This window comes from Crocodylus siamensis, chromosome 7 (genome assembly GCF_052110815.1).
Source record: "Crocodylus siamensis isolate JL-2025a chromosome 7, ASM5211081v1, whole genome shotgun sequence".
Classification (NCBI taxonomy): domain Eukaryota; kingdom Metazoa; phylum Chordata; order Crocodylia; family Crocodylidae; genus Crocodylus; species Crocodylus siamensis.
This window is the reverse complement of record NC_143401.1, coordinates 9,013,762-9,036,804: the sequence shown is the minus strand read 5'-3', so window position 1 is coordinate 9,036,804 and position 23,043 is coordinate 9,013,762. Positions and strand designations below refer to the sequence as shown.

Sequence of the window (23,043 nt, the reverse complement as noted above, 5' to 3'; positions counted from 1 at the left end):
GCACCTGGTTGTTAGCTTGGCCCTCTCCTTCCCACACTGGACTCAGCAGTGGCATTAGGGCTGATATAGGGCCCCTCCTGGGCCAGCGTGGTGGGGGCCACATGGTCACACCGTTGCCAGCTCCCAATCTGGGGTAGACGCTGACACAATCTGGCTTTGCATCAGAGGAGCTGAGATCAGATGCGCCAGCTCCCAGCCCAGCCCTTCACTGTCATCCAGGGCACGCTCTTTCTCTGTCTGTTAAGGCTGAACCTTCGTGCTGCATTCCCGAGTTTCCACCTTTTCTCCGTGATGTTTGGTGTCCCCCCGCAAATGGGAGGGGGGTCGCACCCACCGGCGCTGAAGCTGAGAGGCTCGGCGAACTGCCGAGAGTGAATGAGACGAAGCCCTTCCCTCCCCTTTAAGAGCAGGAGGCTTGCAGCTCCACATATGTTAAATCGATCTCTGCAGACCGACATGTGCCGCTCAGAGGGGCAGGGATGCCGAAGGGGCTGAGGTCATTGCTTTGTACGATGGGCCTTTTGCAACACCACCGGCCAAGCCGCAGCTTTTTCATAACCGTCTGCTCTGCTCCAAGTCACTCCCCTCCCTCCCTCTCACCTCCATTTCTTTCCACCCTCCCTCCTCTCGCCTAGACCCAAAACACAGGTGCGCGGCGTTCAGGAGTCAGCGAGGAGGGGACAGAAGCCTGACTGTTGAGGCAGTGCACCTGCAGGGTGACTTGGCCCCGTTAATTAAATGCCCTTGGAGGAAGGACTCTGCCCTGGTTCACCTCTTTAGAAACAGGGCTTGTTTGTTTTACTCCGAGACAGGGCTTCAGCACTGAGGAAGGACAAATGCATTTCTTGGCTTGCTCACCCAGTGCTGCAGCGTTCCTCCCTACCCGGCCAGGGCCTACCCCTGAAGCCCAAGGGCCGGCTCCAGGAGCTGGCCACTTCCCCCTATGTAGCCACCCTGAGAGGGGAGATGGGGGGACGTGACATCCACCCTGCTTTACACGGCATGTCCATGCTCCCAGGATAGCTCCCACTTCTGAACCACCTCTGTGCTTGCCCCGAGCTGGACTGCTGCAAGCGGTTGAAAATAAATCTAACCCAGAGGGATAGGCAGGAGCTTTAACTCCCTGCAGGGCTGACAGGTTGAGGCAGCTTATGAAGATTTCCATTGCCAAAGTGCATGCCCGATGGCTGGCTGGTGGGAGGTGTTGGGCACGCCTCATCCCATGCCAGCGCAGTGCTCATCAGAAGTCCTCAGGACCCCATAGAAGACCCCTATTGCAGGAGAGGTGTGCTAGCGACTCCTGTCGAGATGCAGCTTTTGGGTTACAGTGAGTGCTGTCCTGGGTTGGTAACTCCTGCCTGTGTAGGCCTGGGGTCCCAGCATCTGGTTTCTCTTCCCTGGTGCCAGGCACAGTGGGTCCCCAGCCTCTGACCGGGGACTTGCATACAAGTAAGCTACTGGCTCAGGGCATGACTTCCCCCAGAAATGCTCCCTGGCCAGGCGGTTATCTTAACCAGCCACTGGATGTCACTGTTGCTGCAATAAAATACAGCCACGAACTTTTTTTGTCGTGATTATTGTTTTCTGGTCCCCATAGAAGGACTTCTGGGAGCTGAGGGAGCATTGCCCACAAAGCTTGCCTGCTCCCCTGCTCGCAGATGGTGCTTCTAGGCCAGATCAGGTCCCTTACACAGACCCCCTGAACCCCTCACAGCAGCCCCAGGGCCCCCACACACACAGCGCTTTGCCCCTCGGGTACAGCCTTGCGATGCTTAGGGAGCAGCGATGCAGACTGGACGTGGCCCTGCCCTGTGCAACTCTGCTTAGAAAGCCTGACGGTTCCTCTGGCCAGGGATCTCCACTCTCTATTAAGTTAATCAGCAACTGCAAGAGGTGCAGTAGCATTCATTTGCTGGTGCTTACCCTCAGAGGTGGCTGAAAGTCACAGCTAGGGAAACTGAGGCACAGAGCTGAGACTTGACTCCCTGGGACTCACCCAATGGAGTCAGAAACAGACCCCAGGGATCCTGACTCCTAGCCCCATGCCCCAGTCTAGGGCCTCCGACCCAGAACCCCTTGGTAACTGGCCCAGTCCAGCTGTGGCTGAGCAGAAAGGCAAGGATTTGCATGACAGAGATTGCTTTTATGGCTTAGCCTTGTAGTCTCAGACTGGCCAGGGTGGGTGGCTGTCTGCATCACCAGCCCACCGGGACTCAGATGGAAAAGGACGCACTGCGAAGAAGCCCTGGGCTGCCTGGCAGAGTGGGAAGGGGATGCTTGGGTTGTGCAGCCTTCAGAAAGCAGGGGGATCCAGCATCCCCCATGGCCCAGAAAGAGTCCCGCCGTGGCCAGAGCTCAGGAGTCCTCAGTGTTGCGTCCTCCTCTGGCTCTGGCCTAGGTCAGAGCAGGTCTCTTCCCTTTTTGGTCCTGGTTTCCCCAACTCTACAATGGGGCAAGGACATGGTCTCTTCCCTGTGCAGAGTGCGAACTACTGCCCAGGGTCAGCCCTGAGGTCTTTGCCCAGGGCCCATATGGGCAGTAGGAAGGAAGTGCAGGGGTGCAGGCCACCCCATAACTGCAGGCTTCTTGCATCGTCCTTTGAAACAGCTGGCATTGCCCACCGCTGGAGACTGGAGTCACTGGCCTGACCCAGCACATCGGTGAGTCGTGACAGTGCAGCGTAGTGGGGAGAGCCCTGGGACTCAGGGGAGCTGGGCTCTGTGCCTGGCTCTGGCATTGGCCCATTGGGTGACCCTAGGCAACAAACTTCTCTCCGTGCCTCAGTTTCCCCACTTGTCCCAACGGGGCAATGACGCCACCCCTTTCCATTGTAAAGTGCTTGGGAACAACGGAAGTGCATGCTGGACAGCACTGCTGTCAGTCTTGGTGTGTAAGGAGCTCGGCTGTGGGCCCCCTGGTAGCACAGCACCTGGAGATCTCCAGATGAACAGTGCCAGGCTAGGTATCGTTGCTCTCGATCCCTGTTTTCCCAGGCAAGAACTGTCCTGGGGCCTATGGGAGCTGAGACACCGGGAGCTGCTGCACCAGGATAGACAGGCCCCGCTGAGAGCGATGGAGCGATCCTCCCCAGCGCAGAGCCGATGCTGAATCCTTCCCTCCGTGCAGTTCGGGCAGACACTCAGCACCTGAGCTTGTGCGTCGCACGATGGAGCCCAGCTTGAAACTTTAGCTGCCCGTTGAGAGCTGGCGCACGGGCTCCTTCCAGTGAGGGAAAACCTCTGGAGCCTTTTCCCCCAGGTTAGCTCCGCTACTAGGGAGCCGGCCCCTGCAGGACAGCTGGAGCCTTGGGAGAAAGGGGGTTAGCAGAGGTCTGGAGAAAGGCCAGCTTGTCGGTGTCCAGTTTACCGCTCAACTGAAAGGTTTATCAGGAGTCTGGATCAGCCCAGATGGTGCGGGGGGGGGAGAGTGCACAGGAAAGTCTGGAGCTGAAGTGAGTTCAAATCGCTTTCTTTCCCTGCCTCCCAGCTGCTGTAAAACTGCTCTCTGAATCCCAGCCAGAGGCAAAAGCTCCAAGTGCAGACTCACCGAGAAGGAACGTTTCAGCTGCTGATGGGCCTGGATTCAAATATCTCTTTGCTGGTTTTTTGTTTTTCCTTCTTCCTGCGTATCCGCGCTGCTCGTGCTCCCCAGAGCAAACGGGGCTGTCTGTCGGTAGCAGAAGAGTTACACTAGTACCGATAAGCCCGACTGCGCGAGGTGCTGTATGACGGCAAGGTTCATCGTGTAGATAAAGGCCAGAAGGGGAAACTGAGGCATAAAGGTGGTAGCTTGTCTAAGGCCACAAAGCAGGACACTGGCCGGGAGGGCTAAGGCCACTCATGACCTGGGAGCTTGCCAGGAAATTCACCCTAGGCAACCTGCCCCCTTTGTTGGTGACTGTAGTCCAGGGTGATCTTAACACGGGGAATTTAGTGTCCCCACTTATGGCGAGATGCACTGCTCTAGCTGTAGCAGTGTCATTGCACTGAGGTTGTTATCTGTTAGCATTTCCTTTGGTGCAGCAGCCCCCACGACCCGCCAGCGTCACTCACTCCCCGTCCTAGTGGGGAGGTGACAGTTGTCCTTGGCTCTGGGGACCCAGAGTCCAACATCGTCTGTGGCACTGCACAAAGTGACCCGAGTGTCCAACCTGCGCTGGAGCCCTGTTGCTCTCCTGGACCCTGCTGGCCCCAAACCCAGATCCATCACGCCTGCAGTAGCTTCCCCCGGTCCCGTGGCCATCAGCACCTCCAGCTGGGAGGTTCGGTGGTTACAGGGACCTGGGGCTGGAGCCTGCATTCAAAGGGAGAGTCCAGGGATGATTGTGCCATGCTGTCTCAGCACTGCAGGCCTCCCCGCTCAGACCTTGGGCCTTGCGACCTAGAACCGGACAGGTCTCCGACCCATTCTCCAGAATGGCTTTCCTGGCCATAACTCACTCTCTTCTTCCTGCCCCGAGGAGGCAACTCTCTCTTTTTCAGCACTGCAGGTTGGCAGTGCCGGGGCTCCTGGGAGACACCTCGTGAGGTAGGGGGCTCCAGCTCTGCAGGATCCAGCAGAGGAGATTGCAGATCCCTCAAATGTCCCTCATGGACATTTTGCAACAGCCTGCACCTAGCAAGATTGCCCACCCTTCCACAAGGCAATAAGGGACCCAGTCAGGATTGTATAGGGGACACCAGCTATGCCCTGACCACATGGGATGCTAAGACCCTCTGAAGGGTGCCAACTTTTTCTTAGCCCCCTTTGCACCCTCCCACTTCGTGGTAGCAAGGGCTAGTGAGGAGCCAAAAGAGATTCGTGGTTCCCTGAAAGAGAAGGGGCTGGAAAGCTGGAACTCACTAGAGAGGACGGCACGGTCCTCCATGAATTTGCACTTTTCAGTAGCCAGCCACCTGGCACCACTGGCCTGGCATAGCTTCAGGAGGGGCAGTTGCCTGGTACTGTTTGAGTCCTTGTGACCCATGCACGCACGTATGGTGCAAACAGAAACTGCATCCTGGCCAGCCTGTCCTGTGCCATCCCCCATGGCTTGCACAGCTGCCCTGCATTACTCTGCCTTATCTGGCCTCCCTGTCAGCTGAAGACAGGATGAATTGCTCCTTCCCTCCTCCTGGCCTTGCCCTGGGAAGTGACTGGAGAATGAGATCCCAGTGGCAGATGCAGGACTCTGAAGGGATGAGCTGGTGTTGTCATGAAAAAAGGGGAAGCCTTTTTAATCCAAGAAGGAGGCTTGATTAATTTTGGGGGGGAAGGGGTGGTTGCAAAATGTCAGGCTTGATAAAAGAAAATGGAATGGGGCTTTAGTCAGAGATAGGGCTTGGGCATTAGTCAGAAATAGGGTTTAAACAGAAAACATTTGGCTGCAAAAAGAAAAAAATGGTCAAGGTAGGGGCTTCCACACACTGGCTGAAAATTTTCCAGCAGAAATGAATGCTCTTGGTGCCCTTGACGTTGTCCAAGCTCCTCTTGCACCGCACTGGATGGATGCCGGCAGTCCAGCTGGGAGTGTCGTTTGGGTGCTGGCTCTAAGACCCCCTCCCCCCCATCGCAAGGACGGGCCAAAAGGAAGTGTCCTACACCCTGGCTGTGCCATGGCCGTGCCATGCATCTGAAGGCATTGCCTTGGCTTCCCTCACTGTAGAGGAGGGCTAGAAATACTTGCACTCCCTCTGTCACCTAATTACGCCTTAACAAAGAGATGGTGGTGCCTCCACGTAGGTGGGTGCAGGCAGGGTGTGGGGCTGGGAGCCCCGTCCAAGGGTAGGAGACGCTGCCTTGAGTCGTATTCAGCATCGGGGGTGGAAAGCAGGGTGGTGGGCAAGGGTCTGCCAGTCTCAAATGCCCCAGGCTCAAGCTCTTGGTACACAGCCGTCTGGCCTCCTGAGTGGCCGGCCGGCCGCAGGGGCGTCTGGGAGGGAGGGGAGCTGGGGGCGGCCAGCGGGTCTCGGCGGCGGGGTCCAGGGCTGAGGCTGAGCCCAAGTAGGTTGTTTCCCTGGCGTGCTGGTGCCACCTAGTGAAAAGTCACAGGATTTTCCAAGAGCTGAGGCACTTTGCTAAAATGGGACTGAAATCCCTGTCCCAAGGAGCTCTGGGACCAAGGGGAAGTGAGGGCTGTGTCTCAGGAGATGGCTTCAAAGCACTGAAACAGCATCTGGACCTCAGCAGCTGCAGCTTGACCGTAGCCCGAGTCTGACCTTCAATTAAGCCTTATAGATGGAGCAATCAGTACAAGTGATGACTTTCCCAAGAGTTGTCAGCCATGTCCCAAGCCGTTCCCCCAGGCACTGGAAATGCACTTCCATGCAGACCAAGGCATCTGCGCGGATGCAAAGATGTGTTTGTCTTTGCATCCCTGACTGCCCCCCACCTGCATCTGAACGTTTGCTGGCTCTGGATGTTGTGGGAGGGACAAATGTGTAATAATGACACTTCTTGCGGGTGCAATGTCTTGGCGAATCATAGATGTCCTATCAAGTAAGGCAGATCAAGAGCCTGATGCCTCAGTTTCCCTTTCTGTGGAATAAGATGGGTAATAGCTGCCTTGAAAGGAAGGAGGTCTGTTAGGTGGAGCTTATTGTTGTTATGGATCCTGTCCCATTCCTGCCTAGTTAGGAGCAGCCCACAGGACATGTGCTAATACATGAGCAGTGCCCTGGATCACACCACGGCATTGCTCGTCCAGGCAGCGGTTTCTCTAGCCCAGAGACAGGCAGTTATTTCGGGCGGAGGGCCGCTTACTGAGTTTTGGCAAGCCATCGAGAGCCGCATGACAGGCAGCCAGGCCAGATAAATATTAATTTTCTAAATTTTGGGGGGGGGGGGGCCCGCGCGGGTCCAGATAGAATGGTCTGTCAGGCCGCAACCAGCCCGCGGGCCACATTTTGCCCGCCCCTGCTCTAGCCTCATGCCTCTAGTTTCTAATATCCTGGTTGGCACCGCAGCCATCTCCACCAGGGTCGAACAAGCCAAGTTGCAAATGCCTCACTTACGAGGAGCTACGTTGCCCCAAAGATTGGTCCATTGCTTTGAGCCAGGTGGGTGGCATTAAAACCGTTTCATGTGTGTGTGTGTGTGCGCGTGCGCGCACGCGCCCGCACTTGGCTTTAATTCATTAAAAACAAATCTGAAAAGGAAATAGGAATTTTTTTTAAAAAGTATCAGGCTAGAGCACCAGTCATGTCAGCGCTGTGCAGGGCTTGCTTGGGGCACTTCAGTCTGAACTTTGCCTTTTGAAGCTGAGTCAAATCTTTCCCACAGCTACATGATCATAGCATGACAGACACCTGCAGCTGTGTGCGATAATACATGCGCGTGGGCTCTGCGTTCCCACCTTCACAGCCCACCGGGGTGCAGTCCACCACCGGGCAAAACCGACAGCTGCATGTTCATTGCTACGTGAGGGCTCAAGAAGAAAACCATGTACCTGAGGACTAACTGAGTTTACGAGTAGGGGCAATGCTCTTCAGATGGTTGCTGAGCTCTCTAGCGGTGCTCAAGCGCTGCGCTCTGGATTCTGCTACGAGAACCGAGGCTCAGTTGCACCCAGATGGGAGGTTTTCCGTAGTATTTTTGTTCATCTTGCAAACGAGGCCTCAGCACTGCCATTCCCGCGGCCGTCTCTTTCTGCAGCAGCTGCTGAGTCTAACCACTGTGGAGAAGAGACTTGCTCCGCACTGGTCTGATTTAATAGGAAGTGAATGGTTTGAAAAGAAAACTGCCAGACCTCCAGGGAGACAAATTATCCCCTCTCGTCAGAAATGGTTTCTGTACAAAGCTGCTTCCTTGCATGGCTCAGAGAATATGAAGTACTTGGTGGCTGTCTTGTTGGAGGTAAATCAGGCCCATTGGCTGAAGAGAGCTAGAGGGCTGCAGCATACAGTGCTCGAGACTCGTAGCTTGTCCAGATGCTAAATATTAAGGCCACTGTTATCTGGTGACAGGGACAACATCACCTCTTCCGCGCTCTGCTTCTTGCTCTCAGGCAGTTTTTAGGGTGTCCTCCCCTACCCACCAAGTCATAAATAAAAAGGGGTCATGACTCCTTTACCCTGCTCACAATGCTCAGGTGAGAAAGCAGGGTGGGGATTCCTGGTTTGAATTTCCAGCTTTGCCCTGAACTCAGGTGGTGAAGTCCAGTAAGCACACACTCTGCAGGGAGCCGAAGGCTGCCTGTGCCTTAGTTTTCCCACGTGTGAAATGGGGACAGCGATACTGTCCTGCCCAACACAGAGGGCTAAATAAGCACTTCAAGGTCTGGGGGTTGAAAGACGGTGAGGAAATGCTGTCATGCAAGGAGTTCAAGGACGAGGTGGTGATACATGGGGGGACTCTGGGGTTTGCCTTGTAAGGAAACGGTCTTTGGCTAAGTAATGCAGTGGCACACACCCCAGACCTGTCACCTTGTAAGTGCTGGGGGCAGGAGCCCAGCTCTTTATGGTGTGTGTGTATGTAGCACCTAGCATGAAAGAGCAGAGCTCCCTGCCTGCAGCCTCTAGGTGCTCGCACTCACAAGGCAGAGTCACTGGGCCTGGCACTACCTCTTTGCTTAGAACTGAATTTCACCTTGGGTATGCTGCACTTGTCAGATCAAATTCAGGTAGCCGCGTACCCATTTCCCGGGCTCTGAGCATGGAGTGGGGCTCCATCTGGGCCCGCTCAGAGCTGGGGAGCAAGGCAGCGGTGCTGAGGCGGGGGCCTCTCTCTGCTTTCTTTCTGCGGCAGATGGTTGAGGTTACCAAAAAAAGAAAGAAGAAGAAAATCTCTAAAAGCTTCCTGCTCCTCAGCGAGTGCAGAAGCCCGCCCTTTCTACTGGAGTTCCCAGAGGCGGCTGCTGCAGCTGTTGCACCCCCGCCCCATCCCATCCCATCCCAGCGCCCCCCAAAACAAAACCAGAACCATTTCAAGGGATTTACACTTTCTCAAGTGTTTGGCATTGAGTGCGGGGGCTGCAGGAGCGGATTTCCTCTCGTTACAACCTCGGCAAGTGAAAAAAGTGGCATCTGCTGCAGCTCAGGTGTCCTGTCTAGACGTGGATGGAGCCACCCCCCAGGGAAGGTCGTTACAGTTCTGCAGAAGCACCGAGTCACCCGAGTGTGATGGGTGCAGGACATATTTGTAGACAGCCATGCCCCAAGATTGCTTAGAGTCATGCTGAAGGAGACAATCAGGCTGGGAGAGGACAAGTGTCACTGCCTTGGTGCTTGATCGTGGGCAAGTCAAAGCCAGGATCATAACCCGGGACTAGTGCTACACCTCTGTCCACAGGCAGTGCTGCCGGCACAAGCCAGCAGGGCAGCAGTTGCTGAGGGCCAAAGAAGAAATGTGATCCAAATCTCCTTAGAGTAATCATGTTCTCCGACACCCGCAGACCTGAAGCTGAACCTGGCCTCTCGGGGAATCAGAGTCCTTGAGCACCTTCATCCAGCCCCTGATGGAAACTAGTGATGCCCTTTTCCGCAGGGAGTGTCCTCCTTAGGAGAAGAGCCAGGGAGATGCTCAAAGCATTGCTACTCCCCAACAGAGGCTCAGCTGCTTCTCTGTGAAATGAGGTGGCGGGCTCCCAGCCTACACGCTAGGGTCTAAATCACAGAACCAACTTCTATAATTTTGTGTCCACCTGAGTTCTGGCAGCCAGAGCTGACAACGTTTGGCCTTCGCCATGCTGCAGTCAGGAAATCCCCTCAACACAATGCGCTGAGAATGATCTCCACCAGCTACAGACACAAGATAATGTTTTATACCCGCTCCCCTCCTGCCCCCACCCCGATGACTACGCAATGCAGCGTAGTAGCATTCCCCTGACCTTACAGATGGAAGATGGGAGATCTTCTTCATGCCAAAATGCTCTAAAACTAGGAGACCCGGACGGAAGTCTTCTGCTGCAGTCCCATCTGGACAGATCTAAGACGAAGCAGTGTCTTCCAGATGACTTCACAAACAAAATGCGGAGGGCAAAACAGCCGTTCCCTGCGGCGTGCATTCGACTGCTTGCCTGACTGCTTGCGCCGCGTTCGTATGCCCTTTGCAAGCACAGCCAGCGAGGACAACCCTTGTGTTGCGAACTGGCCCTCGGGGTCCTTCTAGGACAGGCACGGCTGGGGTCTGCCCTGTGGGACAAGGAGGAGGAAGAAGCATATCAGAGCCAATGAATGGTGCAGTATGATGAATGAAGAATTCAAGGTGGGGAGAACACTGCTGTCTGGCAAATGTCCCCAGAATGGACTGCTATTTTTTCTACCCGAGGCCGTGATGCAACTAAACGTGTCCATCAGACAGAATGGGCTGTCACCCTCTGCCCCAGGGGCAGTGTGCCCCTGGCAATGGGCATCAAGGGGTGTTTTTTTCCTCATATCGGGTACGGACTGCAAATGGATACAGGCTAGTGGACTGGACAAATAACTCTTCCCGTCCACCAGACATAACTGGCCTCAGAAATCACCTGTGGAACTCCCTGCCACAGGATAACAGCTCATCTTCATTAAAAATAAAAACCAGGTATGAAAGCAAATCCATCCTCAATTATAGTAACAAGGATGACTTATTCATAAGGGATATGGGGAGCCTCATTATTCAAGGCACTGGCCAACTGCTGACTGCTTGGGGTTAGGAGGAGAAACAACCTCTGCTGGTACATTATTCCACTGTAGTCCATTGTGACATGACACAATATTGGGTCCATGAAGTCCACAATATGAGTGGGACCATAATGTCCACCTGGAGATGCCGGTATGCTGAAACTAAGCTGAAAGCTTCTTTTTCCACCTATGGCGAGATCCTCTGCAGAGACCGTCGATTCTTTCCCCTCCCAGACCCCCAGACAGCTTTTTCCATTAGCATTCATGGCAGTTTTGCTCCAGCACTGAGGAAGTACATCCAGAGCCTGCATTTCACAGCAATAGCATGGAGCTGAGGCGTGCGCCTGTGGTAAGACATGGTCTTTTGAAATTGGATACCATTGGGGCTGTAATGTCCCGTTTTCTCTGCGCTAACGTCCCCGGTTTGGTTTTCCCGTCTGCTTTCTTGGCGGCCTGCAAGTTGGCGACTCGCAGCTGGCTTTTTTCTTTTGGTGAGTTGGTTGGTTTTTCCCCCCTGCTCCTTCGTGGGCTCAGCTGTATTTCCTTGTTCTGATTCCATGCAAAATGACCTAGAAAACTAATTCTTTTTAAACCATAGACTCCATCATGAGAAGGAAAAGGGGAAAGAAAAAAAAGGGCATATTGAAATAATTTTCCAGGGAAGACATTTTCCAGCATGCAAAAGCAGCAGTCCGCTAAAGCACACATTTTGAATCTTTCTTGCTTTCTTGCCTCTTATTTTTTTGGCCTCAGAAATCCAGTGGCAGTGTCCTGATAGGCAAGTATTTCCTTAATCAAGATGGCCATGTGACCGCTATTAGAGCAGAGGATTTGGGCAAGTCTTTGATATGTAGATAAATTCAGGAAAACATAAGCTCTGGAAATGTTTCCATTCACCAAAGAAAAATAGCCATGCACCCAGGCTTGTCTGAAAGGACCGGTCTTCATTTGTTGTGCCTAAAAAAGATAAAGCCTCTTTTGATATTTGGAGGGAGCAACAGCAGCAGACATGGCCAAAGCTATTATTTTTATTGCACATGCTGTAATCTTTTCCCAGTGACTGAGCAGGATCTCCAAGTATTGGTAAATCCATCCAGGTACAAGTAATTTTTTGCTTTTAAGGCTTGAACTCAATACAATGAATCCCTGCTCCCCGGAGCACAGGCCCAACATGAAGCTTATAGATGCTATTTTAATCCACCTTTTAATCCACCTTTCACTTTTCCCCATGCATAGCTCTTTCTAAAGCCATCAGAGCCATCTAGGGCTGCGTTTGCCAAAGCTGGGATTCTCAGTCACGTGTCAGGGGGGGTCTAGCAAAGCATCAGATACAACTTGGAAGACACAAGCTTCACCCAACAGCATCATGAGGAAGACAGTCAGCCTCCATCCTCCCCCTTCCTTTGCTGTTTGGCTTAAGGCGTAGACAGAAGTGACAGTTTTTGCCTGAACTGGCCCCTGAAAGTACTCTACAGCTGTAACCAAACAGAAGTGCGTGGCTGCAGAGTGCTTTAAAAGGGCCTGATTCAACAAAAATCTGGATCCTCATCAGATAAAGACATTTCGAAACAAAGCACCTTCAGTAACTTGTGTCTGTGCTGCCTCCCAGCTCCAGCACTGTTTTCAGAATTGGGTCGGGGGGAGGAGCAGACAGAGTTCGGTCTGGGGTTTTTTCAGCCAGCACTAGAGGATGGGGCAAGTGTATTGGACCCCCTCCAACGTGGGGCAGGGCTCCAATCCACCCTCCCCACTTGCTAGTGCCGGCTGGGAGCCCCCAGAACGAGCTCCCTCCACTCCCTTTACCCCACTCCCATTCAGAAAACAGCCCCCGGGCTGGGAGTGGGGAGGGCCACTACTAGGGGAGAACAGCTGCCACTCTAAACAGTACCTGGAGTCCCCAACCCCAGGACCCAACAGTGAACTTCTGTTGGGTCTGGGGGATTGTTGTAACTCATGGTGCTTCCTGCAAAGCACCATGAGTTACAATGGGGAGCTACTCTTCTGTCTGCACCTTTAGTTCTATTCCTGGTCTTTGCTGCCAGTTTTGGTGAGCCCATGTTTTCCCTTCCTACCCTGTGTCCAGCTATGCTGCTAGCTTTTAAGAGAAACCACTGTCTCTTGCTGAATGTGTGAGCAATGCCTGGTACAGATGACCCTGATCCGAGCTAAGGCCTCAAGACCCCACGTTAATAATTTGATCAGTCCTCAGTGGCCTTTTTGAAATGACATTAGGATCTATTGTGTTAGCAGGAACATGTGGCCAGCAGCAGAGAAGGCATCGTACGTTCAGGCTGTGCCCTCTGGAGAGCAGAGCTAATAGAATGCAGCACCAGTTAGAAATGGCCCAATGCAATCATCTAATCAGCTCCCAAGTGGATGAATTAACTGCCCTGCCAAAAGGAAAACCCTGTCACTGAACTGATTTTTGCAAGGAAAAGAGCATGGCAGGGGGCCACCCTCATTGAAGGGAAATGTGATCCAAATGCCAGTCCATCCCTGGAGGGCATTTTCAGAGCTGAGAAAAGAACCTCCCATGTAAACAGCACCCACATGTTCGATGCCTCCTCCCCCCCCACCAGGAGTTACAAGAGGTCCGCTTAGCCGCTGAGCTCAATGGTGACGTGCACTGAAATACAAAGGGCTGGATGCTGCCCAGATGCTGTCCCTGCTTTTATAAAGGTTTTCTTCTTCTAACGGATTGGTCACATTTGGCTATGAAGTCACGCAGAGGACACTAAGAAGCCTTCACCAGCCTGTCAGGTTCCTTATCTTAGACACAGGAGTGGGTCTTTCCTTAGGTGGTCTGACATGAACGAGGCATGGGAGGACCTGTTAGGAAGCAATGCCAAGCCTGGCTGTGCTGACAGGGCCATTCAGGCTGACCACTGTTCACCTGACACTGGTGCATCGTGAGCCTTAATTTGGACACGCTTTGGCTGTCCCGTACCTCACCATCTCCTGGTCCTTCTTTGTTTTAGTTCTTTTGCAAAAACCTCTATTGGTGTTTAAGTGCAGAGTGGTTATGCCCTACTCCCAGCTGTGTGGCATCATTCCTGGATATTACTGATGCTGGATTTGCTTGACAGTTCTTGTCTCTGCCTGCATCCTCAGAAGGCTTAGCTCTCTCCATAAGGCTATGCCCCTGGACTGAGCAGCATGCGTCTTAAGTGAATGCACAAATGACAAACCAGTTAATTGTCTTCTCGCCAGCCTAGTCGGAAACCACCCTCTGTAGGACTGGAGAAGCCATATGGTGACTCAGGGGATTGCCGATAGCTTACCTTTAACCCAGGCTTTGCATCTGAACCGCAGTTCACTCCTTCCAACACAGCCAACTAGTGACTAAAAGCCATTAGCTGCTGAAAGTTCTCCTGGTAAGATTCAAGGTTTCAAGGAAACACAGATGCCCAATCACAACATCTTGAATACAACTGATGCTATTTGTCCCTCTTGTGCATGGAGGGCTGTGCCTTGGCAGAGATCTGGGCCAAGGGATAATGCTCTTCCTTAGAAGATGTTCCCCGCCACCCCTGGACAGCACAATTTCAGCCCATGGATGACGGAAAGTACAGAGCGAGCTTTGCCACGGCTTGGCTAGAGGAGAGGTTCTCAACCTTAAGGCACCCACCAACTTTTCTGAATGTAGCAGCACTCTGGGGTGCTGGTTGAGGTTTATCGAGGGTAGACTCTACATTCAAAAAAGTTATGGATGGCTGCCTTGAGGCTAAGACGATTGAGAACCACTTTTCTACCTAGTGCTGGGGAGGGTGGCAGGGATAGTCCCTCACCCTGCCGTGCTCCGCTCTGTACCCCACCTGCCTCCACCCTGGGCCCATGCCAGAGGAGGGGGAAAGGGTGGTTCCTGCAACTGAGGCTGCTCCCTTGGGGTCATGCAAGCAGGTGATGGGAGCCATCTGCCCCCAGGGTCCCTCCCACTGGTCCTGGGAGCATGGGAGAAGCTGAAAAGAGTTGCTCCATCCACATGTCCACCCACCCACACCAGAAAAAACTGCCACAGGGTGGGTGGTGGGGACATGCAGGTGCACCAAGGGGTGGGGGAGGGCAGCAGCGGCAGTCTCCAGGGGAGCAGTGGGGATGCTGATGGTTGCTAGATGTTGCAGTGGGTGTGTGGAGCTGGACTGGCAGGGGAGGAGAGTGCTTTATTCCTCACACACAAGCTGAGTCCTGCAGCACTCCTCAAGCAATCTCACAGCACCCCAGGTGCTGCGGTGCCTTGTTTGAGACTTGCTGGGCCAGAGGGAGGGTGGACTTGAGAATGGGACTCAAGAGATGAGGATCAGTTGTCAGCTGCAGCAAAGACCTGCGTGGCTCAGTGCGAGGCACCTGCTCTTTTTGTGAAAGTATAAGTGGGGATAATCATCCTCATTGCTTTCCCCCACTCTTTGGCTAGTTTATCTGCTTGAATTGCAACCTCTTTGGAGCATGGGCTCTGGAGACTGTCTAATCCAATGTGGGGGCTTGCTCTTACCTGGATTCTAGGTAGTAACAGCATAAAAATAGTTGGGACATTAAAAAGATTCCCCCCGCTCCTGCCCACCCTACACACTGACTTCTGATCACTGTAGGATAGGAAGTGTCTTGGAATGGTTGTGATTTTAAAATGAAAATAATCCTCAATGCATATGCCAGAAGAATAAGCCCAAGTTATCCCGCTGACCATTTAACTGTGTGTAGGGCTAGCTAAGTGTCACCAAGCTAGTTTCCTTGATGATATTTTTTTGAACCAGGGGTTATTCTATTAGCCCCCATATTGTAAATGTCAGTCAAGGCTTTTGCACCACTGAAGCCCATATATTTGATCTTTGCTTTTGCTCTGTTTTCTCTTGCATGTACCTCAATCAGGGGCAGGCTGAGTTGTTCACTTCGCTTCAGTTTCTTTCTCTTAGCACATTGAGACAATCCATCTGCAGCCAGTCACCCCATTTCGTGGTCAGATGCCAGCTGGGAATCCTTTTTAGCTACGTCTAGAGCAGCCATGAAAGCTAATGTGTCCAAGCAGGTTCCTTGTCATGTTAGCAACAAACAGACTTGTATGCCATCAGTTTGTACAGGCTGAGCTCATTTTGGGATTCTGGGTTGTTAAGCTTTTCGTAGCCTTGCTGCTCTACTGCCTGAGTGATGGGCTTTGGCATCATAGAAAATTAGCATTGGAAGGGACCTCAGGAGGTCATCTAATTTAAACCCCAGCTCAAAGCAGGACCACCCGCAATTAGATCATTCCAGCTAAGTCTTTTTGTCCACCCAGGTCTTGAAAACTTCCAAGGATGGAGAGTCCACCACCTCTCTGGATAACTTGTTCCAGTGTTTCACTACCCTTCTAGAGAGAAAATTCTTCCTAATATCTAAACTAAACTTCCCTTCCTGAAACTTGAGCCCATTGCTCCTTGTTCTGTCGTCTGCCACCACTGAGAACAGCCCAGCGCCATCCTCTTTGCAACCACCTGTCAGGTAGTTGAAGGATGCTATTAAATCCCTGCTCAGTCTTCTCTTCTCCAGGTTAAATAAACCCAGTTGCTTCAGCCTGTCCTCAGAAGTCACGTGCCCTAGCCCCTAACCATTTTTGTTGCCCTCCGCTGGACTCTCTCCAATTTATCTACATCCTTTCTGTGAGGGGCCCAAAACTGGACACAGTATTGCAGATGTGGCCTCACCAGCACCAGAAGGAGGGGAATAATCACTTCCCTTGTTCTGCTGGCAATGCTCTGACTAATGCAGCCCAGTATCCTATTAGCCTTCTTGGCAACAAGGGCACACTGCTGGCTCATATTCAGTGTATTGTCCACTGTCACCCCCAGGACCTTTTCTACAGAGCTGCTGCTTAGCCAGTTGGCCCCCAGCCTGTCCCAGTGCATGGGATTGCTCCATCCTAAGTGCAGGACTTTGCACTTGCCCTTATTGAACCTCATGAGATTCCTTTTGGTCCAATTCTCCAATTCACTGAGGTCTTTCTGAATCCTAGCCCTACCTTCCAGTGTATCTACTACTTCTCCCAGCTTGGTGTCATCTGAAAACTTGCTGAGGGTGCACTGCATCCCATCTTCCAGGTCATTGATGAAGATATTGAACAAAACAGGTCCCAGGACTGACCCCTGGGACACTCCACTGGGTACTGGCTGCCAGCTAGACATGGCGCCATTGACTATTATTCTCTGAGCCTGATGATCCAGCCAGTTTTCTGTCCACCTTACAGACCATTCATCCAACCCATACATACTTAGCTTGCTTGCAAGCATGCTGTGGGAGACTGTATCAAAGGCCTTGCTAAAGTCAGGGCATAGCATGTCCACTGTTCTTCCTGCATCCACCGAGCCAGTCATCTCATCATAGTAGACAATCAGGTTGGTCAGGCATGACTTGCCCTTGGTGAATCCATGTTGACTGGTCCTGATCACCTTCTTGGAGTCAGAGAATCGTAGAGAATGAGGGTTGGCAGGGACCTCAGGAGGTCACACCTAGTCCAACCCCCTGCTCAAAGTGGGACCAATTTCTTCTCCCCCCCAAGTGCTTAAAAACGGATTACTTGAGGAGCTGCTCCATGATTTTTCTAGGGACTGAGGTGAGGCTGACCAGTCTGTAGTTCCCTGGATCCTCCTTCTTCCCCTTCTTAAATATGGGCACTATATTTGCCCTTTTCCAATCGCCATGAGTTTTCAAAGATGATGGCCAGTGGTTCTGCAATCACATTGGCCAACTCCCTCAGCATCCTAGGTGCATCCCATCCAGGCCCATGGACTTGTACACATCCAGCTTTTCTAAATAGTCCCTAACCTGTTCTTTTGCCACTGTTGCTCACCCCCTCCCCAAGCTGCCAGGTGCAGTACTCTGGGAGCTCACCTTACCTGGGAAGGCTGAGGTGAAAAAGGTATTGAAAAAGGCCTTTTCTACATCATCTGTCACTAGGTTGCCTTCCTCATTTAGTAAAGGACCTACACTTTCCCTGATCTTCCTCTTGTTGCTGATATATTTGTAGAAACTCCTCTCTTCCTTTGCTAGCTGCAACTCCAGTTGTGCTTTGGCCTTCCTGATTTCATCCCTGCATGCCTGAGCAATGCTCTTATTCTCCTCCCTAGTTATTTGTCCAGGTTTCCACTTCTTGTAAGGGTCCTTTTCTGTGTTTTAGCTCAATGAAGAGTTCCCTGCTAAGTCACGCTGGGCTTCTGCCATACTTGCTCATCTTCCTGCGCATCGGGATAGTTTTTTCCTGCACCCTTAGTAAGGTCTCTTTAAAGTACAGCCATCTCCCAAACTTCTTTTCCCCTCTGACAGGCCTCCCAGGGGATCCTGCCCATCAGTTCCCTGAGTGAGTTGAAGTCTGCTTTTCTGAAGTCCAGGATCCTTACTCTGCTGTCCTCCTTCCTTCCTTTCTTCAGGATCCTGGACTCAATTATCACATGGTCAATGCTGCCCTAGCTGCCACCCACTTCTACATCCTCCACCAAATCTTCCCTGTTTGTGAGCAGCAGGTCAAGAAGAGCACAGCCCTTAGTTGGCCGCTCCAGCACTTGCACCAGGAAGTTGTCCCCAACACTTTCCAGAACTGTCCTGAATTGCCTGCACACTGCTGTATTGCCCTCCCAGCAGTTGTTAGAGTGACTGAAGTCCTCCATGAGAACCAGGACCTGTGATCAGGAAACTTGCACTACCTGTTTGAAGAAAGCCTCATCCCCCTCATCCTCCTGGTCTGGTGGTCTATAGCAGACGCCCACCCCAGCATCACCCTTGGTGCTCTCTCCTCTAACCTTAACTCAGAACCTTTCAGCAGGCCTGTCCCCAGTTTCATACCGGAGCTCTGAGCAATCATACAGCTCTTCTACATGGAGCACAACTCTTCTCCCCTGGCTTGTCCTTCCTGGACAGTTTATCCCCATCCACGACAGCGCCCCAGTCATGCGAGTCCCACCAGCTCTCTGTTATTCCAATGATATCATAGTTCGAAGGGATGCAAGGACTTCCCATTCTTCCTGCTTATTTCTTTTTAGTGATAACTTTCATAGCCATGGCAAGCAACCAGCATCACGCTTTAGTTTTTGGGACTGGCCTTTAAGGGTAGAGGTGCTAACACCCGAGTGGGAGCAAGGTGCAGGCCAGCTTTCATTCCTGCTTTGCTTTACTACAAGGAGAACATGGATCTCCAGGCCACAAGAGTGTAAATAATGGCTAGACAATAAGTCCAGGGGTTTTTAGGGCATCTTTGGTCTGAGAACCTCAAAGCTCTTCGTAAATATGAATGCCCAACTTCAGAGAGGGCATGAGGGTCTATAGCAGTGCCCCTTTTTAACTGAGATGGTGTGGTGAGATCTTAGGAAAGCCAAGAATAAAAACCCAGGTGCCCTGACAGAGACCGCTCCCCCCGGCTCCAAGCACTTGCTATAACTCCCACTCCTCCAGTGGCTCGGTGGCTCTGCTTTTCCCAATGTGGACTTGCTGTCTCGTTCTCTCAACAGACATGCTGCCAGCCCTGCCCATGGATCTCAAAGGGGAGCCCGGACCACCAGGGAAGCCAGGCCCGCGAGGCCCTCCAGGACCACCAGGATACCCAGGAAAACCAGGCACTGGGAAACCAGGAATGCACGGCCAGCCAGGCCCTGCAGGGCCCCCTGGGTTTTCTGGTATTGGGAAGCCAGGCATCCCAGGGCTCCCAGGAAAGGCGGGCATGAAAGGGATGCCTGGCTTGAAAGGTGAACCCGGCATGCGGGGAGAGCAAGGACCACGGGGGCTGCCAGGGCCACCAGGTCTGCCTGGACCAGCAGGCATCTCAGTCAATGGTAAACCAGGCCTACAAGGGGTTCCAGGGCAACCCGGCTTTAGGGGAGAACCGGGACCAAAAGGGGAGCCGGGCCTTCGTGGGGAGCGTGGCATGAAAGGTGAAAATGGAGTTGGGAAGCCAGGGTTGCCAGGGCCCAGGGGGAACGGCGGGCCACCTGGTCCTTCTGGCCCACCAGGGCCTGTGGGCAATGGAAAACCAGGGCTTGATGGCTTGCCAGGTGCTCCTGGGGAAAAGGGTGACATGGGCCCACAAGGTCCACCTGGGATCAATGGGGAACCGGGGCTAATTGGGCCACGGGGCCTGCCAGGTGTGGACGGAATAGGCATCCCAGGGGTTGCTGGCATCCCAGGGCTGCAAGGCCCCTTGGGGCCAAAGGGAGAACCCGGCATCCGCGGCCTCCCTGGTTTACCAGGAGCTACAGGCTACGGGAAACCGGGGCTGCCCGGCTTAAAAGGGGACCGCGGGCAGCCCGGGGTCCCAGGTGTGATTGGTGACAAAGGGGAGCCAGGCATAGATGGGGAGCCGGGAGACATGGGGCCACCAGGCATCATAGGGCCCCCAGGGCCCCCGGGTTCCATGGGCTTGCCAGGCAAGCATGGGCTCATGGGCCCTAAAGGTGACGCCGGGCCCCCAGGGGCCCCAGGAATGCCAGGGATACGCGGAGACCAAGGGCCAAATGGTTTTGCAGGGAAACCAGGGATACCAGGAGAGAGAGGCTTGCCGGGGTCACATGGGCCACCTGGCCCAATGGGCCCAAAAGGGGAACCAGGGTTCATAGGGCTCCCTGGGGTGCCTGGGTTAACAGGGGGCCCTGGCCCTAAGGGGGAGGGTGGGATTCCAGGGCAGCCGGGCCTGAGGGGGCCATCTGGTATTCCAGGTCTACAGGGCCCCGCGGGGCCAATGGGGCCCCAGGGCTTACCAGGGCTGAAAGGGGAACCAGGTCACCCAGGCCCTCCGGGCGAGGGGAAAGTGGGTGGGCCGGGTATCGCAGGGCCCGTTGGCCCACCTGGAATGCCAGGGAACCCCGGATTGCATGGGCCTCCCGGGCCTCCCGGGCCCCCCGGCCCCCCCGGGGCACCAGGGGTGTTTGACGAGACGGGCATTGCCGGGCTCCATTTGCCAGACGGTGGCGTGGAAGGGGCCGTGCTGGGGAACGGCAAGCCAGGGAAGCCACAGTATGGCCGAGGAGAGCTCTCTGCCCGAATAGCGCCAGCATTCACGGCCATCCTGACCTCGCCGTTCCCGGCATCCGGCATGCCGGTCAAATTTGACAGGACTTTGTATAACGGGCACAACGGCTACAATGCAGCTACTGGGATATTTACCTGTCCCATCTCCGGCATCTATTACTTTGCCTACCATGTGCATGTCAAAGGGACTAACGTCTGGGTGGCGCTGTACAAGAACAACGTACCTGCCACATACACCTACGATGAGTACAAAAAAGGCTACCTGGACCAAGCCTCGGGCAGCGCAGTGCTTGAACTCAAAGAGAACGACCAAGTCTGGGTGCAAATGCCTTCGGACCAAGCCAACGGGTTGTACTCCACAGAATACATCCACTCCTCTTTCTCTGGGTTCCTGCTTTGCCCCACATAACGGCTATTGGGTGCATTTCCTTTATACCCACTTTAGCCATAAACTGTCTTAATTTTTTTATTAAAAAAAAAAAAAGAAAAACAAAATAAAATAAAATTAACGCAAAAAAGAAAAATCACTGGGAAGAACGTGCCCGTCGTTGGCGCGGGACCTTGCTTCACGCTGTTTGATCAATGAGTCAAGAGGATAATCAGAAAGATGTTTTCTTGCTTTTTTTCTGTTTTTTTGGGGGAGGGTAACGGCAAAGTGGAATAAACTTTACCCTAGCGACTGCACATCAAACTAGCATGGGATGGCAAGGACCTAGGCATGCAACGCGATTGTTCTGTAATCCAGAGTAGGTAAACTGAAGGAACTAGAGCCTTTTTTTTTTTGGTTTATAACCTTTTCCCCATTTTGAATTAAATAAAGACAGCGATTTAACTGTTAGTGTACACTTTAGCCAGCAAAAAGGTCCTATGCATTCAACCCAAATCTATGTAGAAGCAGTGCCACGATGGATTGAAATATCTTCCTCCTAATGCATCACTGGCCCAAGTTTCAGTCTCATTCATACTTTTCTTTTTTATTTTTAAGATTGTGCTTTGAGGCAGTCTCTCTGATTTAATCAGGAGTCAGTGCGGGTTGATTTTTAGTCATCAAATGTGTAACACATTGCATAAGCACCTTTTATATAATAAGTAAATAATTATTATTTAAAAAACCCTGTCTTTAGGAATAATACCACCACGTCAATGGTGTCTGGAAAAAGGACAAACAATTCCACAGCCATTCAGGGAATTTAGGACCCCTGTGATGATCTAATGTTCCTCCATCTTGTGTTAATTTATCATGGGCAGGTCAAAGGGCTGGTTCTATCCTGTATATTTCTTTGTAGCCCAAAGACTTGCTTGGTGTTGTGAACACATTATTATCTGACAATCCAAAGATGGCACTGCAAGCATGGCTTACAATGCTTGTAGTCTGAGTTAATGGAAAGTTTCACAATGCTTTCTTGAATGTGCCATTTATGGACAACTTGCTCTTAATGTCTCTGTTTCAGGAAACAAATGTTCATGTTGGTATTTTTTCTCTTCTTTGAGGACCTTTTAATTAAAAAAAGAGAGTGTTCACTCTGTCTTTCCATTCAATCATTTTACAATGGTGCTATTACCTACTTATGATGTTATTTACAAGTATAGTGCAATATGTATCTTTAAAGGTGCAGCATTCTGCATGCCAACTTCTGTGATTTAGTTGGGGGGGGCGGAAATAATTTCCTGTTTGTCCTGTTGTTACCGCTTTGTCTCGATAATGCTTGAAATGTCACCAGATTGAATATGGGATATAAGGCTTTGGAAATGGTGTGCACAGGTATTGACCACTTGGCGACTGCCCTTTGTTTATGGGAACAATTGAGCTCTCTTGCTCTGTGGCTTGCCTGAAGATACACTAGAAATGAGCCCATGCAATTAGGCATTTCTAAAGTGATTCTTCCAAACCCAGGCAGACACAATGCCCCTAAAGTTAAGCCACACATAATATATTAAATCCCTTTCTGCAAAGACCTGTGACTAATAGCTGAAGCTCATTCAATCAGCAGCTCAGCAACCAAGATTCTCAAATGTCCATGATGCCCATAGTAAGGAAAAGCAGTAAGAACATGACTTGCTATTGTTCTCCAGATTTGTTGTAAAGATATTTAAACATAGATTTTCTATCTTTTTTTTTTTTTTTTAAACTTACCCACATTTGTGTCTCTTGCCATCCAGGGCTTCAGGGTTTTTTTTAAATAAACTTCCCCATCCATGAAAATAAGAAACAAAAAGAAGAAAGTGATAGAGGAAAAGAAAAAAACCCCCAGAATTCTATAGTTAAACATTCCAGCTGCTACACTGCTGGAAATTGGGTCTCCCTCACTTTGGTTTCAGTTTTTATTCAGATTTACAGCTGCAGATTGTGAAGCAAAGGAGTTTTGTAAACAGACAAACACAGACCTGGTAAATCCATCAGGAGGTTCTGATTCCTAAAGGCAGGGGAAGGTCAGAGCCCTTCATGGACCAGATCGTAGTTCTTTGATTTCCCGTCAGGAAAAGGAGC

The 23,043-nt window shown here is 52.1% G+C and overlaps 1 protein-coding gene across 3 annotated transcripts in view; it reads left to right on the top strand.

Moving 5' to 3' along the window:
- COL8A2 (collagen type VIII alpha 2 chain) overlaps nt 1-22,094 on the top strand; it is a 138,737-nt gene extending 116,643 nt beyond the window's left edge. For all 3 annotated transcript variants that reach the window (XM_090057626.1, XM_090057625.1, XM_090057627.1), the window contains one exon: nt 19,043-22,094. In XM_090057626.1, the coding sequence (XP_089913752.1) occupies nt 19,043-20,964 (1,922 nt within the window). In that variant the 3' untranslated portion in view covers nt 20,965-22,094. The remainder of the gene's footprint in view (nt 1-19,042) is intronic.
- Nucleotides 22,095-23,043: the final 949 nt, after the last annotated feature.